At 38.2% G+C, this 18121-nt stretch overlaps 1 protein-coding gene across 4 annotated transcripts; it reads left to right on the top strand.

Annotated features, from left to right (window-relative positions):
• The first annotated feature begins 257 nt into the window (after positions 1-257).
• MAP9 (microtubule associated protein 9) lies at positions 258-16692 on the top strand. Of its 4 annotated transcripts, XM_033513795.1 has the most exons (12): positions 263-437; positions 1288-1405; positions 2645-3040; positions 4823-5022; positions 5938-5996; positions 6436-6601; positions 6953-7042; positions 7713-7871; positions 8316-8461; positions 9193-9325; positions 14775-14886; positions 15833-16692. In XM_033513795.1, the coding sequence occupies exons 1-12, from the start codon at positions 402-404 to the stop codon at positions 15835-15837; spliced, it is 1620 nt and encodes a 539-aa protein (XP_033369686.1). In that variant the 5' UTR covers positions 263-401; the 3' UTR covers positions 15838-16692. The 4 variants fall into 4 exon arrangements, with proteins under 4 accessions (XP_015480950.1, XP_015480949.1, XP_015480948.1 ...); XM_015625464.3 differs by lacking the exon at positions 15833-16692 and having other exon boundaries at positions 258-437; positions 1309-1405; positions 14775-14897; XM_015625463.3 differs by lacking the exon at positions 15833-16692 and having other exon boundaries at positions 258-437; positions 1300-1405; positions 14775-14897.
• Positions 16693-18121: the final 1429 nt, after the last annotated feature.

The following is an 18121-nucleotide window of genomic DNA, read 5'->3' as shown; positions in this document are numbered from 1 at the left end:
AGGTGTGTCAGCCCTGGTACGAGTATCATGGATGTATGGATGCGCTCCTTGTGGGAACAGGGTTATTTGCAGGACAGGGACACGGATAATAAATGCTGGCAGGGCACGGGCACAGATAATAAATCCTGGCGGCGCGGCTTTGGCCCGGCTGAGGAACTGGCGCTGCGGCGACATGAGGCGATTCCCGACTAACGCAGGCGATCGCCGGCGCGGCCGTTGCCGGGCGACGGGCGGGACCGTGCGGGACTAGGCCCGGCCCGGGGTTCTTTCCCGGGGCTCTTTCCTGGGGCGCCTTCTCTGGGCTCCCCGCCGGGGATTTTTCCCGAGGCTCTTTGCCAGGGCTCTCGGAGGGCTCGGCGGCGGCCGCGGGCGCTGCGAGGCGTTAGCGAGACATCTCCGCCATGTCGGGGGGAGGCACCGCCGACTGCGGGCTGCAGGTGAGCGGCGGCGGCGGCCGGGGCAGGGCCAGGGGCACAGGCACGGTACCGCCGACGCTGGGGAACGGGGCCTGCGAGCAGATTTCTGCCTTTGGGAATACGTTAATTCGCTGTTAATTCTGTGCACATCCACAGAAATCCGCGCTGCTTTCGAAATGAAAGCGGGCAAGCAGGCGGCCCTCGGTGAGGACGGCAGGAGCTGCTCCCCGTGCGCAGGCCGGGAGCAGCCCGGCTGTCCCGTTCCTGACAGCCGGGCTGAAGGAGCAGCCTGGCCACCAGCAGGTGCCTCGGGAGGAGCCCAAGGCCCGTGAGGAACCACTGCTCCTCGTGGTTTGTGGGTCAGGTCTAGAATCTGGAGATACTGGTGCATTTCTCTATGTGTTTACAATCTATAATTAAGGGCCAGTCAGAATCATGTGAAAATGTGTTGTGCCCGTGATGTCCTGCAGCAGAGTGTCCAAAATATGTGTTTTTCCATTGGTTTGGACCTGCCACCTGCTTCAGGCTCCTGTCCTCCTGTGAGGAGCTCGTCCGTACTCACCTGCTCTCACAAACCCTCCTCTTGTGCTCTTGCACATCAAAACATACAAAAGAGAAGTGTCACATGATGATACATCATTAGTGGTTTGTTAAATACATTTCTTATGAAGAATATAAATAAATACATGGAGGTTTGGGGACTTTTGATGTATATATGTTAGGGGAATGGAGATAGAATGGATGCAGTATGTTTCAGAATAATTGTCAATTAAATGGGCTTACCTCTGTTGCTCAGTTTTACTTATGTATGTGTGGGAGGGGAGAATTACTGCTGAACTTGAACAAGTGAATCCTGCCTTTTTTGTAAAAGTTACTTTTGAAGCCGTTTCAGGATGAGCTACAGGAAGCAATTTCTGATTATGCAACAAGAAAGGAAAAAGTTGAATATTCCGACGATTTTGAAAGTGATGAAGATGGCATGTTAAATGGTAAAACAAAATATTTTTCCTTGTTTTCTTCCCTTTTTTAACTCTTTACTAGATCCTAGAGAATCTTTATGTGTCAATACAATTTAGTGTTCCAAGATGTCACATTTTAACAGCTTCTAAATCACAGAGTCTTCCTCTGCCAAGTTAGCAGCAAAATTCCCAATTAAATCAGTGGAGGTGCCTGCTAGACCGCATGCTGTCTGTACTGGTTCCTATCTTTGTGGTGCCCTTAGCCATCTTGTTTGCTGGATGGGACAGTAGTGCACAGTACTATAAATGAAAGTAGACATGGGCAGAGAGAAAGTCAATGCTTTTTTTGTACTGGTTTCCCAGTCTGGACAATCACTGATAAGGGCTGCAGGACATACTGCAGAGCACGCTTGCCTGGCAATGTACATAAGCCAGGAATAGGTTTGATCTGGCTGGGTTTTTTTGGAGCAGGATGCATTAGATTTTTGTTTGGACAAATTACAAGCATTGGCCAAATGACTTTTCTTCCTGCTGGCATGACACTAAATTTTAAGAAAAATAGTTAAATATGTTAAATACAATCTTGTATTTTTAGAAGGATCTCCTTTACCTGTTTTTTATTCACATCTAAAACATCTGATAACAGTTGGAGGGATTCTTTGATTTCCTTTTGCTGACAAAATTAAGGAAAAGAAGCTCTCCAGCATTAAATGCGTTAGTCTACTATTATGACATTCTTTTGTCACCTTCCTCAAGCATTTGAACTCTGAAATGAGGTCAGTTAGCAATAACAGACTAGAGGAAGATAAATATTTTTGTTAAACGTGTGAACCTTAGCATTGCAGAAGATCACTCCTTTGAGTATCTTCTAGTGGACTTTAAATGGGGCAGAAGTGAAGAGATGGGAAGGGAGGATGGCTTTTAATACTAAACATGCCTGGCTTTCTGGTTGATGACTTGCTTCTACTTCCTATGGCATTGACACATAGTTTTTTAGAAGGGCTTTAAATTGTGTGGCAGAAAAGAATTAGTGAGTAAATTTTTTTCTTTGGATTGGGTCCATGAAAATAGATGACAGGAAAGGAAGTACAATAAGGCTGTAGTTTGGTGGCTTTGCAGAGATCAGAGGCACAGAAAGTGAAATGCTCAGTAAATAAAGTCTGGAGGGTGTTACATGAAAAATAGTGTTAAGTTGTAGAAGATATAGGTTCTGTGGTTTATTTTTCTTCCACTTGTATCAAATGCAAGTTGGTAATGTACTCTTTGCAGATGTTGGGAAAGAAGGTGCTGAAAGTAATTCAGGTTCTGCAAGCACTGAGAGATCTGTTGCTGGGAGTCCTCTCTTGAATGATGATGCTTCACAAAACGTGGTAGATTTGGAAAACGAAGCTGCTGATGACTTGAACTTATCCTTTCAAGAAAAGAGGCTTCAGCAGATAATGGTTTTAGAAGGTGAAAGCATACAGAATGACAGAAAACATGATGAAGAAGGATGTGTGGAAGATCAAATTGAGGATAATGACAGAAAAAATAATGAAGTACTGCATGATAATAGTGAAAGTAATGACTTGCCTATTAATGAGCTACATAAAAAGAGAAATCAAGAGGAAAACCAACCAAAAGCAAAGCCTCGGATGCACAAAAAAGGAAATGGTTCAGCATCAGGTGAAAAGAAAATATTTTAATGTTGTTGTTGCTTAGCCGTGTTACAGTATTTTAAGGTGTTTTAATTTGGGTTATTTTCTGTGTTAGCAATCATCTGCTTTGCCTTGCAAAGCCAAAGCTTGTAGAAATATACAACTTCTGTATGCCAGGGGGTAAACTGAACCAGTGTGGGCCAAGAGCAGGATGTTCTTGTTTGCCTTTTCCTTTCAGAAGATGAATACCAGCTGTTTAGGTCCCTAAAGTCCAGCTCTCCAGTGCATGTGCATGGAAGGGGTGAGGGGGCTGCCAAGATGCCTCCTGAGTGTGTGCATGGCACAGAAAGCTATATTCACACAGCATCCACAGCACCCACGCGCCCTTTAATGGAAAGGTCACGAAACTCCTTTTCCATGATCTGGTGAAGCTGTAATGTAACAGAATGTCCGAAAATGAGCTGTACCCAAAACATTTATGAATGGTAGATGTCTCATTATTTTAAAGTTAAAATTTCAGATGATCTTTTACTTTGAAGATACCGACACACTTTGGATGTATAGTCAAACACATAAAGCCCCCAAACTTGAATATTTCATTACAGGAATAGCTAATTTATTTTTAATATACAAAGCAGGTTTTGGAATTCTGCTAATTGACTATATGTGCCAAAAGACTTCATATTTTTTATCTAATCCCTAATATGAGAGGAATTTGTCCTGTTTGATGTTAAGTTTATGACTGTTCATTCATTACCTGTAAGGGAAGATTACAACTTTGCAATTGGTAGAGCATGATTAAAGGTATCAGCTTCGTTTTTCCACATGATGGCACCAAAATGCTAGGTATTTGAATGTACAGACACATCTCTATCCTGGCTGGTGTGTCTGTGTAGTTTTAGACTGGCAGAAAAGAGGTTGAACTGCTTTTCTTCATGTGAATCAAAGTAGTGCAGTAAGACACTGCAGTATAGGTTAAAATTCAAAGAATTACATACGTTTGTCACCTTGAATTTACCTTCATCACTGTAAATTTTGGTTAAATTTCTTAGATTGTGGGCATTAATGTTCATTCCTTCAGGTGATTGGGAGTTAATTTGTCGTCCAAAAATTCTGTTTTCCTGAAGAATTCTATTGGAAATTTGTGGAAGATTTCTAATTTGGTTTTACTGGAGCATTTTTGACTTGTGTCTGAATTGTTTTACCAGTTTATATTGCTGCATTACTGGCAGTTGAAATATGATTAAAATGTTTTTTAGGTCTTATTAGTAACATGTTTCATAAATAACAATTTCACCACTTAGGCATACATTCAGATTGAGGTGATGTTTTCTTTAAATCCCCACTGCAGAATTTTTAGTTATTCACTCGTGTCCCACACCTACACAGTGGAAACAGCATTTGCTACCCAGAGTGTTAAGTGGCATACTTCATTAGAAGTTTGCTGGATGTCAGAAGAGCTCTTGCTGTGACTGCAGTGACTCTTGCTTTTGGTTTTGCTTTTGGCACTAGAGCCACGTAAGACAGATGGAAAATTCTGCCTTTGTTTTGCTCTCGCATTCTCTAACATTAGTTCAAACTTCAGTTGCTACTCCAGTTTTACATGAAACTACAGATGAATACTCTTCTTATTAGAATATAGTTCTTAGACGGAGGCATACAGAAAATACATTATATTATATGAAATTTAATAATAACTTTCACAGATGGGTGGTTTTTCTAGAAATACATTGTATTCTGAAAAAAACAATATACAAAAGCAATGAAGTTCTTGTTAATGTGTCCTCTCAATCTTTTTTTTTCCCTTTAGATCAAGATCAGAAGAAGACTGCCAGCACCAGTGAGTTGAAACTGGAGGACAATGGTAGGCAATCCCCTTCTGTTGACAGCTCAGATGGAATGATGAAAATAGCAGAAGGGCAAATAATAACTGATACAATGCAGGAGGTATCAGTGAATGATCAGTCTGAGCATGGAGAGGCGAAGAACACATCCAAGAGCTCCGTCAAGGTATTGCTCATACACAGCTTACCATGGCTTGTAACAATGTCCTAGAAGAACAGTGGAGAGTTTTGTAAAGATGCTGTTGGTATCTTAAGTGTGTAGAACACTGGAAAGCTGACAATTTATATCTGGTTTCTAGAGCCAAGGCTTTTATAAATTCTGTATAGCTTTATGAAAGATGTAAGGAATATCTTTTCCACAAATTATTTAAGTCAGATAAAGGTACTGAAATGTGTTTTTCAGCCTTAAGAAAGCACCTTTCTCAAAGTGAAAATGTCAAATCTCTGTTGTGAGGATAGCTGAATAGCAGTGAGCAGTGTGTGTTGGCAGAGGATGAAATCCATGTGTGACCTGAATAATGGCTAAGATGCAAATCTTAGGATAATGCCTTATCCTAAAAAGAAAATACATAGATACATATAAAATACGTAGATACATATAAAATACATTAATACATATTAAAGCTGATATTATTCAAAATACTTAAAACAGTGTTTATAGAATAAATCAGTTGTGTTCTTTTTACTTTTTATTACTTCTAAACTATTGACTGTATTTTTAAATAATACAAATGAACATTCCTAGCTGCCTTTCCAAAATGATACAGGCATTCTGAAAGTTTGGTTGGTTGATTGGTTGGCCAATTGGTCGTTTGGTTGATTGGTTGGTTTGGGGGCTTTTGTTCATTTTGTTTAGTTTTTTTCTCTCCTTACTTTCTTACCCTGTACTATACTCTCTCTTTATTAGGGTGTCTTTCTTGCCTGTTTTTATATCATAAAACTATCAAATATCTTGACTTGGAAGGGACTCATATGGGCTGAGTCCAATTCTCAGTGTCATTGTTAGCTTGTAAAAACCTGTTTCATCCTTGTCTTTTGCTTAAGAGACTCTATAACTTTACTTTTTCTGTCTATTTCTTAGAAACTAAATGAAACAAAAGAGAGAGTTCTACAAAACCCAGAGGCTTCTTTATCTGACAGGTGAGAAAAGAATGCTGAGTATTGTTCTGAGCTATTTAGGATGCCTGTAAGCACCCCGACAGTGCTGCTCCCCTCTCTTTCTGTCAGCATTGTCTTTGCTGCTGACAGTCTCTGACCATCTGTGGAAAACAGTTTAGTGCATATGGCATGTTGTTATGACCCTTACTCAGGTTTATGGCAGATCAGACTCCCAAATCTTTTGCCAGTGATGAGTGTGTCACTGGAGTCTTTACAGGCTCTAAGCTGTGAGTGTAAGTAATTTGTAAACTTAAAAGAGGTAAATTCTTTCTCCTTTTCCTTTTCCCAGTCCCCAGCCAAATGCATATTAAAAAAAACCCAGAACACAGTAACTTTTGGTATGCACTGAAGATCACTACTTTTTATGAGCTACAGTAAATAGAAAGGTCATTAATGTGTTTTTGTCCTGGTATTTTCCTAGGTCTACAACTTTTGCACATTTAAAGAGAAAGGGGAAAGCTGTTCCATCAACTTCACCTGTTTCATCTCAGTATCTGGGATCATTAAAGGTGTTGGAGGATAAACGCATACAGATGAAAAGTCCAGAATTCAACAAAGTAGATAATTTAAGGGCAGCTGTTTATCAGGTAGATTTAAAAAACTAACAAACCAACAAACAGAATTGAGCATGTAAAGGTCCTGATACAGGGGTTAACACCTCATATTTTCTTGAAATCAATATTTTTTACTATTTTCCTTTCACTGGCTTACAGGTATAGTAATCCTTTCATTCTGTTGGTTAGATTTTGTAGCTGTGATTTCAGAATCTTAGATTTTTTTGATCACAATGTTTGTGTGATGACAGCTTAGTTTTCCACAGGGGATGCTATTTAACTAGCACATGGAAGAGCTAAGAGTAATTTTGGTGGCCATTATATTGGTTCTGCTATTTCCTTTATCTTAAGAGGACTTTAAAAATGCTTTAATGATTCTTACAGAACTGGTTGGAAAAGAAAAATCTCCTTCTACTGGAATTAAAGAGAAGTGAAAAGGAGAAAGCTGAAATTCTTAGGAACAATACTGAAAAGGTTTGTTTGCATTATTTTTTAAAAAGTTTACAAACTATGATTCTTTGAAGTGTGCTTCCCGCCTCGGTGCTTCCCTCTGCTTTTGTAATGTACCTGGTTTTCTCCAAATAGCACAAGGTGATGTGAAACAATAAATAGCATCTCCTGCTTGTTGTGTTTGTGGCAAACTGTGTCTGTCCAATGCTTCCCTACACGTTTACATAAGGTTTGTTAGAATCGTGCTTCCTAGATTAATTTTCAGGTTAGTTTATAAATACCTTGGGATACTCAGCTCTTACAGTGCTAAGTTTTGGTTTGTGCATGAGAACATGAGGCATTCACTCCCTTCCTCAAGAGATGCTTACCTACAGAGGACTCTTACCTTGAATAGTATCATTCTTTGATTCGGCTTTTAAGTATTTAGTGTGTTTCACTTCTAAGTACTTAACATGTATTTCTTATTCTTCTACATATACTTGACAGTAGCTCGTGTCATTCAATTAAATTAAAAATGGGAATAGAAAAAAAACACTATATATGCTTTAAATTTAATTGTAATACTTGTAATGTTATCAGGAAATCAATTTCTGTTTCTTTATTGCTCCATTTAGCAATAAGTTTAAAGCGTACTATTTCATTTAGAATTTTATACTGAAATTGATTTAAATGTAGGCTTTTATTTCCAATCTAGAAAGAGGCACTTAAAAGAGAAGAATCAATTGCATGTTATGAAGCCTGGAAAAAAAAGAAAGAGCAAGAAGCAAAGAAGTTAAGTGAAAAAAAAAAGCTTGCAGAACTTGAGGAAAAGAAACCAGAACAGACTAAGGAAAAAACAGAAGCAGCACAAGCGGTGATGTGAAATATGTACATAAATGTGTATTTGAATGTGGTTCAGAAGATGGTAAAAAATAATTTTGATTAATCCAGAAAGAGATAGAAATGAGCTAGAATCTTAAATCTAGACATGGCTAGGTTTTGAAGGAAGCTTGTATTAGGTTTTGTTCTGTCAGAAATATGTAATGTTTACACTTACAGACAAACAGACTGCACATATTTGGAGTCTATTAACTGAGTGTAAAATAAATTTATACAAATATATTAGAAATTAACTGTTACCTACTGCAAAAATAAGATTCTTTTTAGGTATAGTGATACTTCTGAGCAATTCTACAAGCAAATATTCTAAAATTAGAATGTGTAGAAATTACAAAAAGTAATAATGGAGAATAGATTTATGGAATATTGACAGAAAGGTGACAAATAAGATTTCTCATGGATCTGTGGTTGTCTTTAGGCATTCAAAAAATGGCAAGAAAGAAAAGTGGAATATTTAAGAGAGCAAAGCAGGAAGGAAAAACAGTCTGAAAGAATGAGGAAGAAGATAGAAGAGGACCTAGTTGCAGAGAAGAGGAAAGTCAGTGTATCAGCAATTGAAAAATGGTACTTCTCCACTGTGTTTGTCATATCAAAGCTTCCAAAATCATTGCTTATAAACGTAATAGGTCTTCTGTGAATACTTGATGTGCTTGTAATTGGATGACAATGGAATGCTTGGGATCAGACTCTTCATTCCCAATGGAGGCAAAGTCTAATAGTGAAAACAAGCTGTGCAGCTCCCTTCAGTTTATTAATTTAGTTGCTTTCCTCCCCAAGAGGATACTAACTAAACCCAGGCAGAGATACTGCAAATGAGAAAATTCATTGAGTAGTATTGTGTCTTACCTGGTTATTTTCATGCTTCATTACTAAGCCATAGGAAGGAAGGTAAATCTTCTAAGGTTTCATGGAATACAATGTAGGAGTGCAGATGCAGGGAGAAGGAAATGAGATTTATCTGCTGGAGATATTCTATATTATTTTTACAAGCCAAGAGTGCTCACAGACAATGCACAACTTACAGTTACCTATAGAAGTTCAGAGTGATTTTTTTTTTTTGATACTAAATAAGGGAGAACAAAGTACAGTAAAGGTGATGCCATAATAGATAGAGTAGTAGATTAATTTATACATTGGTGAGGTATAAAAATGGACATGGAAGATTTTAAATACACATTCTCAATCTTTTAATAAAAGTGTAAAATACGTATTTTGACTCAATTTACCTAATTGATCACAGATGCAGCTTTTAGTCTGTACATGATGACCTCTTGCTCTTCCCTCTCACTGTGCAGGAATAAAAAGAAGGAAGAATATATGAAAAAGAAGAAAGTAGAAAAATTCCTAGAGAAAAGAAAGCGAGCAATGCAACAGGCAAAGAAGGAAGAAAAAAGAGAAAAGGCTGTGGAGGAATATGAAAGATGGCTGGTATGTTTGGTTGGGGTTTTTGGTTTTTTTTTGAATTTTGTCAAAATGAAGACGTTTGATGTAGTAATGAGTGTGAGCACTTGAGTATCATAATACTCGTGGGGTGTTGTGCTGTTATAGGAGAGGCCAGATGGTGGCATCATTACATTGCTTGTCCCCCAGAATTTGTGAGCAAAATGTTACTTAAGTATGGTGCATTTGATACCTGGCATGCATGGAAAATGTATTCTCCCTACCTACATGTTATAGAGCTTTCAATTTCCATTAGTCTTAATTTTTTGCCATTCCATATCAGGAGCAACCATCTCTGAAGGGTCAATTAGCCAGAGCACAAAACCTGCAAAGTCAAACAGCATTGCCATCTGCAATAGTCAGTGTGTGTACATTCAAGAAGTGTTGAGAATGGAGACTTGGATACCTCACAACTGATAAAAGCACTTTTAATGAGGTTCACTATGATTTCCGTCTGTGAGAAAGGGTGGAAGTCTGATGCTCCCAATTATATTTTTCTCACAGCAGTGTTCCAGTTGTAAAGTAGTAAATTAATCCAGTACTCTAGTCCCAACAGTAAGGCAGGGTTTTTTTCCTTGCTGAAGAAATACCAACTAAAAGAGAGATCACTAATATTCTTAGCATGTTATTTTCTTAGAGGTATGTGACTTGCCAGTTAAAGAAGAACCTGTTTTAATTCTCCACCCTGTGACAGAGCCTTTCAATTAGAAAGTGTTTCTTCTATAGTCTCTTCCATGTAATTTCTGGCATGTCTTGTACATGTGATCTCTGTTGCCATTTTTAAGAATGGGATCTTGAAACCCAGCTGGATTAAGGTCCTTACAGGAATTCCTCTTTACTGTCAATAGCTTAATTTTATTTTTTTTTTTTTCAGGAGAGAGGGGCAAGTAGATGAGAACTGAGTCAGGCAGCTGTATAGGTGTGGGACGGATTTAGAGAGGACAATCATCCTTTACTTGGCTAACTCAGAAATACACAGCCTGCATGTTTTCTCTTCTGTCTGTTTCCAAACTTTTTTAGTCTTAAATTTAGATCTTTTAAGATGTTTGATCTGGTCCCCTATTGAAATACCTCTCACTTATGTAATCACTGATAAGAATTTTTTTTTCTGGTCCCTATTGTCCAGAGATTTTCAGCTCAATTTAGCAAATTATTAATGTCTGATCTTAAGTTATTTCTTGACTGGTCAATATTCCTGATTGCCATGGTAGAGAGTACTATGCTTTGAGCAGTAACTAATGCACTGCCCTGCTATGCTCTGCTTACCGAGACTATCTTAATCAGCTTAGTTGTACCAAAGCAAGAATATTACTTTTCATTGTACATTTGACTTCCTTGCTATCCTGGACTCTGTATGAAGGTAAAAAAATACCTCTTTTTTGGGGGGAGTGAAAGATGCTGCCTAGCACAGTACTCCTCTCTACAAATTGTGTGTAAATTCCTGAGGTCATCACTTCAGTGGGATTATTAATAAAAATTTTAGTAGCTGGGGGAATGACCAGATCTCACTGGATACACATGTGCTTACATGAGAAATAAGCAACTGTAGGATGGGATAAGTACTGAAGTGCTTGGCAGAGGTACCTCTACAATGATCCCGTTTTCTGTGTCTGTGTGTAAGTGTTGACTGATATGTCTCGTGCCCAGTCTTCACATTTTTACTTTCAGAGTTTGTGCTGTCTCTTTGCAACTTACACACCTTTAATTGAGAAAGCATGTTGGGGGATAGCTCTGTTACAGTTTTTGGCCAGAATATTGTCTCATTTTGTACAGTTACAGAAAAAATACAGACCAGTAGTGAACTGCAGGAGAGAAACACTATAAAGTTGTCATTTTATTACCTGGGGAACTCAGATGACACCTGCCTGCAGGAAGATAGGCATCAGATCTGAGGGCAGAATTTGGAAGCCTTTTAAGAGTATTTTTTCAACTAACAGGATTATTTTTAAAGGGAAATAAAATAGGAGTCATATAGTGGGAAGTATTCTAATATGTTTTCATTCAACAGAAATAAATGTGTAAATTCATCATCAGGTTTCCTGAAACAGGTATTGACCACAATGCATGGATAAAACAGACATAAAAATCTCAGTGTAGTTCTTCTAAAATAGAAGAAGCATTCTGCTCTTATGTTAATGGAAATTCTGTAACTTCTGCTTTTGGAGGTCATTGTGTGAATGTTTGATAGCATAAATGCATAGAGAAGATTACTTTTTAAGCCTGGAAATAAATTCCCTGGAAAAGGCTATTAACACTTGTAAAATACTGACATGAAAAGGATAATCTTGAGGTGAGATGCTTTAGTATTACCTGGAAATTCAAGCTTCTGATTATTTTGTGTCTTTCCTACCATTTTCTTCTTGCTAGTCACTAAGAACTCTTCAAGCTAATCTAACTTGATAAATTATCATTTTTTACTACTGCATAATACCAGTGTCTGACTCTTGTCATTGACATGCACCTATTCTGAGCAGTGGAATGTGGACAAGAATCACAAAGAAAGTTTATAATGACAAATTAGTTTAGTTTCCATTATTTCTGAGATACTGATCTTGATACCTATTTACTGTGGGTAGATGAGTTATGTTGTCCATTTACTGTGATAAATGTCAGCCTACCATGAGCATCTGGGAATTAGGGCCGCTCTCAAATAGTTCTCGAAGACCAGCATAGTAATGTTGAAAGCCTTAGAAGTTTGACATTTTACCTTGAATTTGAGCATGTGCAATATCTATTTTTGTCATTCTAAAGCTGTTTAAAAACATCAAGAAAGGACGTACTGGATAAGTCCCATGGATTTGTTGCTTTTCTCTGTTAGAAATACCTGAAGTGGGTTACTAATTTCATGTTGTTTAATAAGATATTTCTGAAAATACTTTCTATATTGCAATTTTCATGGTCTGTCACTGCAGTAGGTTAGAAATAAGGCTGCTATTGTTATTTCTCTTAAATGTTGTCAGTCTTCTGTAATATGTAAAATCAGTTTCTGTGTGACAGTCATACTGCTAAAGAATTTGATAAGTGAAAAATGTATTCATTGTACTAGATTATTGAGTAGGAAACTTCCACAGAAATCAAGCTACACAGTTGAGTTGATCTAATGTAAGACAAGATACAGTTACTGATTTAATCTTCACTTTTACTCTTCTTCAACTAGTGCAAATAACATCTTGTTTATTATTCTATGGAACATTTATCAGTTATGTCTTGTGAGAATTTGCACTGTAGTTAGGACGAGAACAAACAACTTTGTGTGTGCTGAAGACAGGGAGGAGTCCAGTAGATCTTTACTTCAAATTTAATCTTTTAAAATAAGTTCAATTAACTCAAGACTCTTTCTTTGCTACTGGGATTCATTAATGAAAATTGGATCTTCAAACCCAAACATTCAAAACTGAAGCACAGTTAAAAAATCCAAAGCAACTTTCGTTCCTTTTGTGGGTGGGTGTATGCTTTATTTTTGGTTGTGGTTTTTAATACTCGAGTCTATTGTGCAACATATGTTCAGCAGAGAGTGCTCGATAAATATAAAATATACACATTTCTTGCAGTCTCTCTGATGCTTGCAGTGCTGCTGCAGTAAGTCTTATTTTTAATGAGTATTCACTTGCCAGTCCTGATGGCATATATATATCCTTGTACAATATAATTCTATGATTAGAGACACAGGAGCATCTGTCATAAATGTATTCCTTTAGAGCATATTCTTCCCAAGCTCATCTGTACTGCTTGACATATCTTGAAATCTTTTTTTGAAAAATATCACTGATAATGAAGACTACTTTTCTCTCTAAACAGTTCCCTTCAAGAATTTTAGAATATCTTGAATTTGTTCTAAAGACCCAAAGCCACTAGTTGTGTTCATCTGACAAAATCTCTATGGAAGGAAAAAGAAGGCAAAAGTGAAGGATGAAAAGAGTCGGAATGTCACAGTGCTGCAGGCCTAGCTTGTCTCAATTTCTCCATGTGATCCAGAAAGATACAGTTTGTACAGAGAGATAGTATTTTTTATTAGACTGTTATGAAATTTGTATTGTTTATTTTAGCAAAGGGCATTCCTTTTCTGTGCAGACCTTGCCTTGCTTTTAATCAGCCTTACTAGTAACGACATGAAATTATTGTGTGCCTGTTTAGCCAGACTGGTGTTCCTGACTTGGATCTTCAGATTTATTTTGACAAAGAGCTGAAGGGCACAGATTAAAATCATAATGATAGGGTTGATATTTCAGTGTGTTGCTTTGCTTTTTACAGTTTTTGGACACATTAGTAGTTTGATTACTATATATGTGTAAAACTTGACTCAATCTCCCTTTTTTACGGTTTTGCTTCCACACCCATTTTCCAGTCTATTCCCTCAGCCACAGTTACCTCACTGTTTCCCTGCTCACATATGAAGTAACAGGAAAACACTGCCAGCATCTTGGATTTGTGGATATACAGTGTCCATCAGAGGAATAGGATCATGGGTTATGTGAGAGTAACAGTAAATTATATGCTGGTCTATAATGCCAACCTTGGTTCCACCAAGAGAAAAAACTACTTTTAAGTCAGGAAGAAGTGTGCACCAATATGCACCAGCAGCCTGCAAGTGCGATGACAAGGAAAACTTGCACCCATAGAGAGCTTACCAATCTACTAAATTGCTAATGCAAATGCACCTTTAGATGCTGCTGCTCTTGAGGGTGAAATGGCAGTCATCTTTGGAAAGAAGAATTTTATGTAGAACAGAACTGATTAGAAATTCAAAAATAATTATAAATGATTGCAATTTAATTTTTGAATGACAGGTCTCTTGCAAATCATTAGTTAATGAGACAAAAATGTGTTACAAGTATCTTGCTTATCTCTCATCATCCTAATTGTGCCACTGCTGTTTGAAACAATAGAAAATAGAATTAGAAGCTTGCAGTGCTTATAACATAAGTTAAATAGGTCTTTGTTTAAAATTAAATTGTTTAATTACCAGTTTATTCTAGTACATGGCAAGTGTGATTTAATAAGCACAGAAAGTTACAATGATGCATCAATGTTCCCATTATATGAGAACAATGTATTTTGCATTGTGATTTAGGTGTCCTCTTAAGGACAACAAGTAATTAATATGAGATTAATTACATACAATACCAATTCAGTACCTATCTGTTGGGCTATTTGTTTAGACAGTGCACGAACCCAGCCCATCCCTGAGACAGTCACCGTAATTGTAAATGACACCCAGTTTGCAGCCTCTTGTATTGCACTGTGCAGTGTCTGTGACTGAACCTCTAAAAGGGATGTGTCGAGCTCCAAATGGCAAATTTCCATTGCATGTTTTCTTTTCATTTTACACAAGAAAGGCATAGCAATAATTGTAACTTTCCTGTTAGTAAATTTTTGTTGGGGGGTGAGGCAGGTGGTTCTCGTTTGGGCTTTTTTTCACACATCTTTTTATTCTCAGGAAAACAAAATGAGGAGAGAACAACTTGAGAAGAACCGAAAGAAGTTGCAGGCTGTCCATGGGAATGAAATGAGTCCTCCCTGGAGGCCACCTGGGAAAGTCACATATTCTAGTAATTACTGAGCAATTTATTGCCTTCCAGAAGAACAGATAGTCTACACAGTTGTGTCAATAGCCAGTAACTCTTTTGTTATCATCTGATTTTCACTGAATCCATTATAGGTGTTGAATTCTTTCTTTTTAGTTTATTTGATCTCTGCAGTTTAAATAAACCTGGTACTCATTTGCATTGCTTTAGAAAATATAACAATTTTTCTAATTCCACATTTAAATTAGTTTTGCTAAATTCTATGCTATGTCATACCATTTTGGTGAAAATTTATATCCAGAATACATAAATCTGGACTCTGGTGGTTTTTTTCACCCAATAAGTAGCAGAATGTTGTTTTTTCTAAGTTATGAGACCACACTCTTTGAGGAGTTAATTCTTGAAGAAGCTGAAAAGATGCCCATCCAGAGCAGCTTCAGTGGCCCACATAAGAGCATGTAAGAGGTAGAGTAAAATTACAGACAGCAGCAGGAGAGATGAACTGCAGCCCCAGCAGAATGAAACATTGCCAATTCAAAACTGGCACACCTGGGTTTTATGAGAAAATACTTAATTTCTTACTGTAGGCCTTCAGATTGGGGTGGTGGTGTGCATCATTGGTGCTCTGGGCTTTTAGTATCTGGAGCCTTGAGTTTGGGTTTAGTCTGTTAAGAAACTCCAGCTATGGTATCACAGGAAGATGAAATTTGTAGCAAGCACCAGAGTTTATTGTACAGCAGACCTGGAGAGTCTGAGACAAGTCAGCCTATGAGAAAGGGATCATCTGGATCTTTATTTTTCCAGTGTCCAGCTAGAGGAAGCAAGGAAGGTCCCTGTGCTGACAGGCTGTACTTGAGGGATGGAAATGAAAAGTGTGGTAGAATTAGTGGCAGAGATGAGAAAGAGTGTGTAAGGTGCCTGTTCCTTAACTGAATGCTGCATCCTTACTGATGTTGTCTTTCTGTAACAGGCTAGAAGGTTTTGACAGAAGATGGAAGTGAGAAGATGTTGATGACATCTTTCAGAGGAGTGAGCGTCTTTCAGAGCTCTCGAGGAGTACCTCACAAATTCACAACTTCTCAATTAGAAAAGATACTGAAGTCTGTAGACAAGGGAAAAGAGTTGATGTATTTGACTTTTATAATAAAATTCATTAACATTACTTTAATTAATTTATGTAATTTACAATTACATTGTAAAAATCTGGACATGTCACAGCATAACACAAATGTTATAGAAGAATTAGAGCTGAAAAATATAAACATATGTACATTAATGTATAAGAATATACATATATCTGTATAGATACTATCTATATATTTATTGATGACAGAGGGAAAATATTTTGTATTTAATAAAGTATATTTTAGTACAATAGCCTCAATATTGTCATTGGAGTTTAAGATACAAATCCTTGTTTAAAGCCTTAATGTATGGAAATTAACTAGGCAGTGTCTCTAAGTACAAGTTATTCTTTCATCATTGTTAACATGACAAGTAGATGGGATGTTCAGTGGGAACTGTATCCCAGTGAATGTGAGCTTCTACAGCATTCCAGCTGTCTCTTCCAGCCCCCTGCTGCTTGCTGACACACCTATGTAAATATTCATTTAAACAATAACCTAGAAGATGATTAGTATGTCTAGTTTTTTTTCCAAAGTATTTATTTTAGGCATTAAGTTGCTCCATTGGTGCACTAAAGGCACAGGTTGATGATAAATAATTTTCTGTTTCAAGTATCCCATTGTGGGTAAGAAAAATTGTACATTGTTTTCCATTGTATCTTTTTATTCTTTTATATTCACAAAATATGAGATCATCTTACCTGGTCTATATGTCATGGACTGCTGTGCTTCACTTGGTTAATTATGTGTTTAACTGAGTTACTTGAAACAAACAGAAAGAAACTTTTCTGAGCTGTGAACACGGATGGCAGTCCTGGCTGCACATCAAAACCTGAACTTGCTCCAGTTCATCTGTATCTGTCTTCTACTGGGGAGCCCAAAACTGAACGTGATGCTCCACATGCTGTCTCGCTCTCAGCTGCAGTGTCACACATGCCAAACAGAGGGGAACAATCCCTTCCATCAACCTGCTGAGCACACTCTTAATAATAGCAGCCCACAATGCCATTGGCATTCCCTGCTGTGAGAGCCCATGGCTGGCTTATGCTCTGCTGCTTCTGCTCTGGCATTCCTGGGTACTTTCCTGCAAAGCTGCTTTCTGACCACTGGGCTTAGGCTGTACTGTTGGCATGAGGTAATTTGGCCCCAGATGCAGGACTTTGCCTTTGTTGACCTTAAAGGTTCCCACCACTCCCTTCTCCCACTTCCTGGGAAACACACTGCTTGGCTCCATGGATTTAGTTGCGTCCAAGTAACTGAAGTGCTCCCTTGTTCTGTCTTTTTCTTCAGTGCTTCAGTGTCTGTGGCTAGACCTCATTAGTAAAAAAAAAAACAAACAAAAAAGGACATTAAGCACCTCAGCTTTTCCCATGTCCTGTGTCAGTAAGTCACCTGGCCCCTGAGGAGCAGGATTTCATTTTTCTTTCTGCCCATGTACTTCCAGAAGCACCTGGGAAGTGCTTTGTTACCCTTTGAGTCCTATATGAGCTTGCTGAGCTTTGGCTTTAGTAAACACTTCCATATTTTACTGAATGTAGGTAATTTCTCTACTTGCTCCATAGTGCAAGTACTTTCCACCATCTCTGTGCTTGCCTGTCCTCTGAACTCCAGCAGGAGAGCCTGTTCCTGCATGCTGGCTGCCTGCCCCACTTGCTTGACTACACGTGTGTCAGAATGGAGTTTCTTTGTTCTTTGATGGGGATGTCAGTGAAGGTCAACTAGCACTCCTGGCTCCCTTTACTTCCCAGCATAGCCTCCTGTGAGATCCCGCCAGACAGACCCCTAAATAAGCCATCATCTTCCCTCCTCAAGCCAAGGTTTTGGTTCTGTTTCCTTTACTGCTTGTTACATGATTAAAAGTTTCACATTCTCAGACTCAGGGCAGCCAGGAAGTCATCAGCTTTCACAACCCAAGCTAGTTCATCCCTCTAACCGTCCATTAGCTAAGGTCAAGTCCCAGGCACCTCTTAGGGCATCAACACTTCCACTCTCAGATTTCTACTGGCCCGTTGGCTTTTAGAGAAAAAATTCTGAGATTTTAGTAACATTTATGAGCTAGATTTTCCCCCAATGGTCAATAAAGTGCAAAATTCTTCCCTGATTGTTTCAGCCTGGCACGTGGAGAAGTCTGCTCT

Source organism: Parus major, chromosome 4, assembly GCF_001522545.3.
Source record: "Parus major isolate Abel chromosome 4, Parus_major1.1, whole genome shotgun sequence".
Lineage (NCBI taxonomy): Eukaryota > Metazoa > Chordata > Aves > Passeriformes > Paridae > Parus > Parus major.
This window is presented reverse-complemented; position numbering and strand designations above follow the sequence as displayed.

Excerpts from the sequence above, each read along its gene's own strand:
- MAP9 (XM_015625462.3), top strand. The coding sequence starts at position 402 with ATGTCGGGGGGAGGCACCGCCGACTGCGGGCTGCAG. Across the intron at positions 7,043-7,712 it reads TTAGGAACAATACTGAAAAG|AAAGAGGCACTTAAAAGAGA; the intron begins GTTTGTTTGCAT and ends TTTCCAATCTAG. Across the intron at positions 9,326-14,774 it reads AGGAATATGAAAGATGGCTG|GAAAACAAAATGAGGAGAGA; the intron begins GTATGTTTGGTT and ends TTTTATTCTCAG.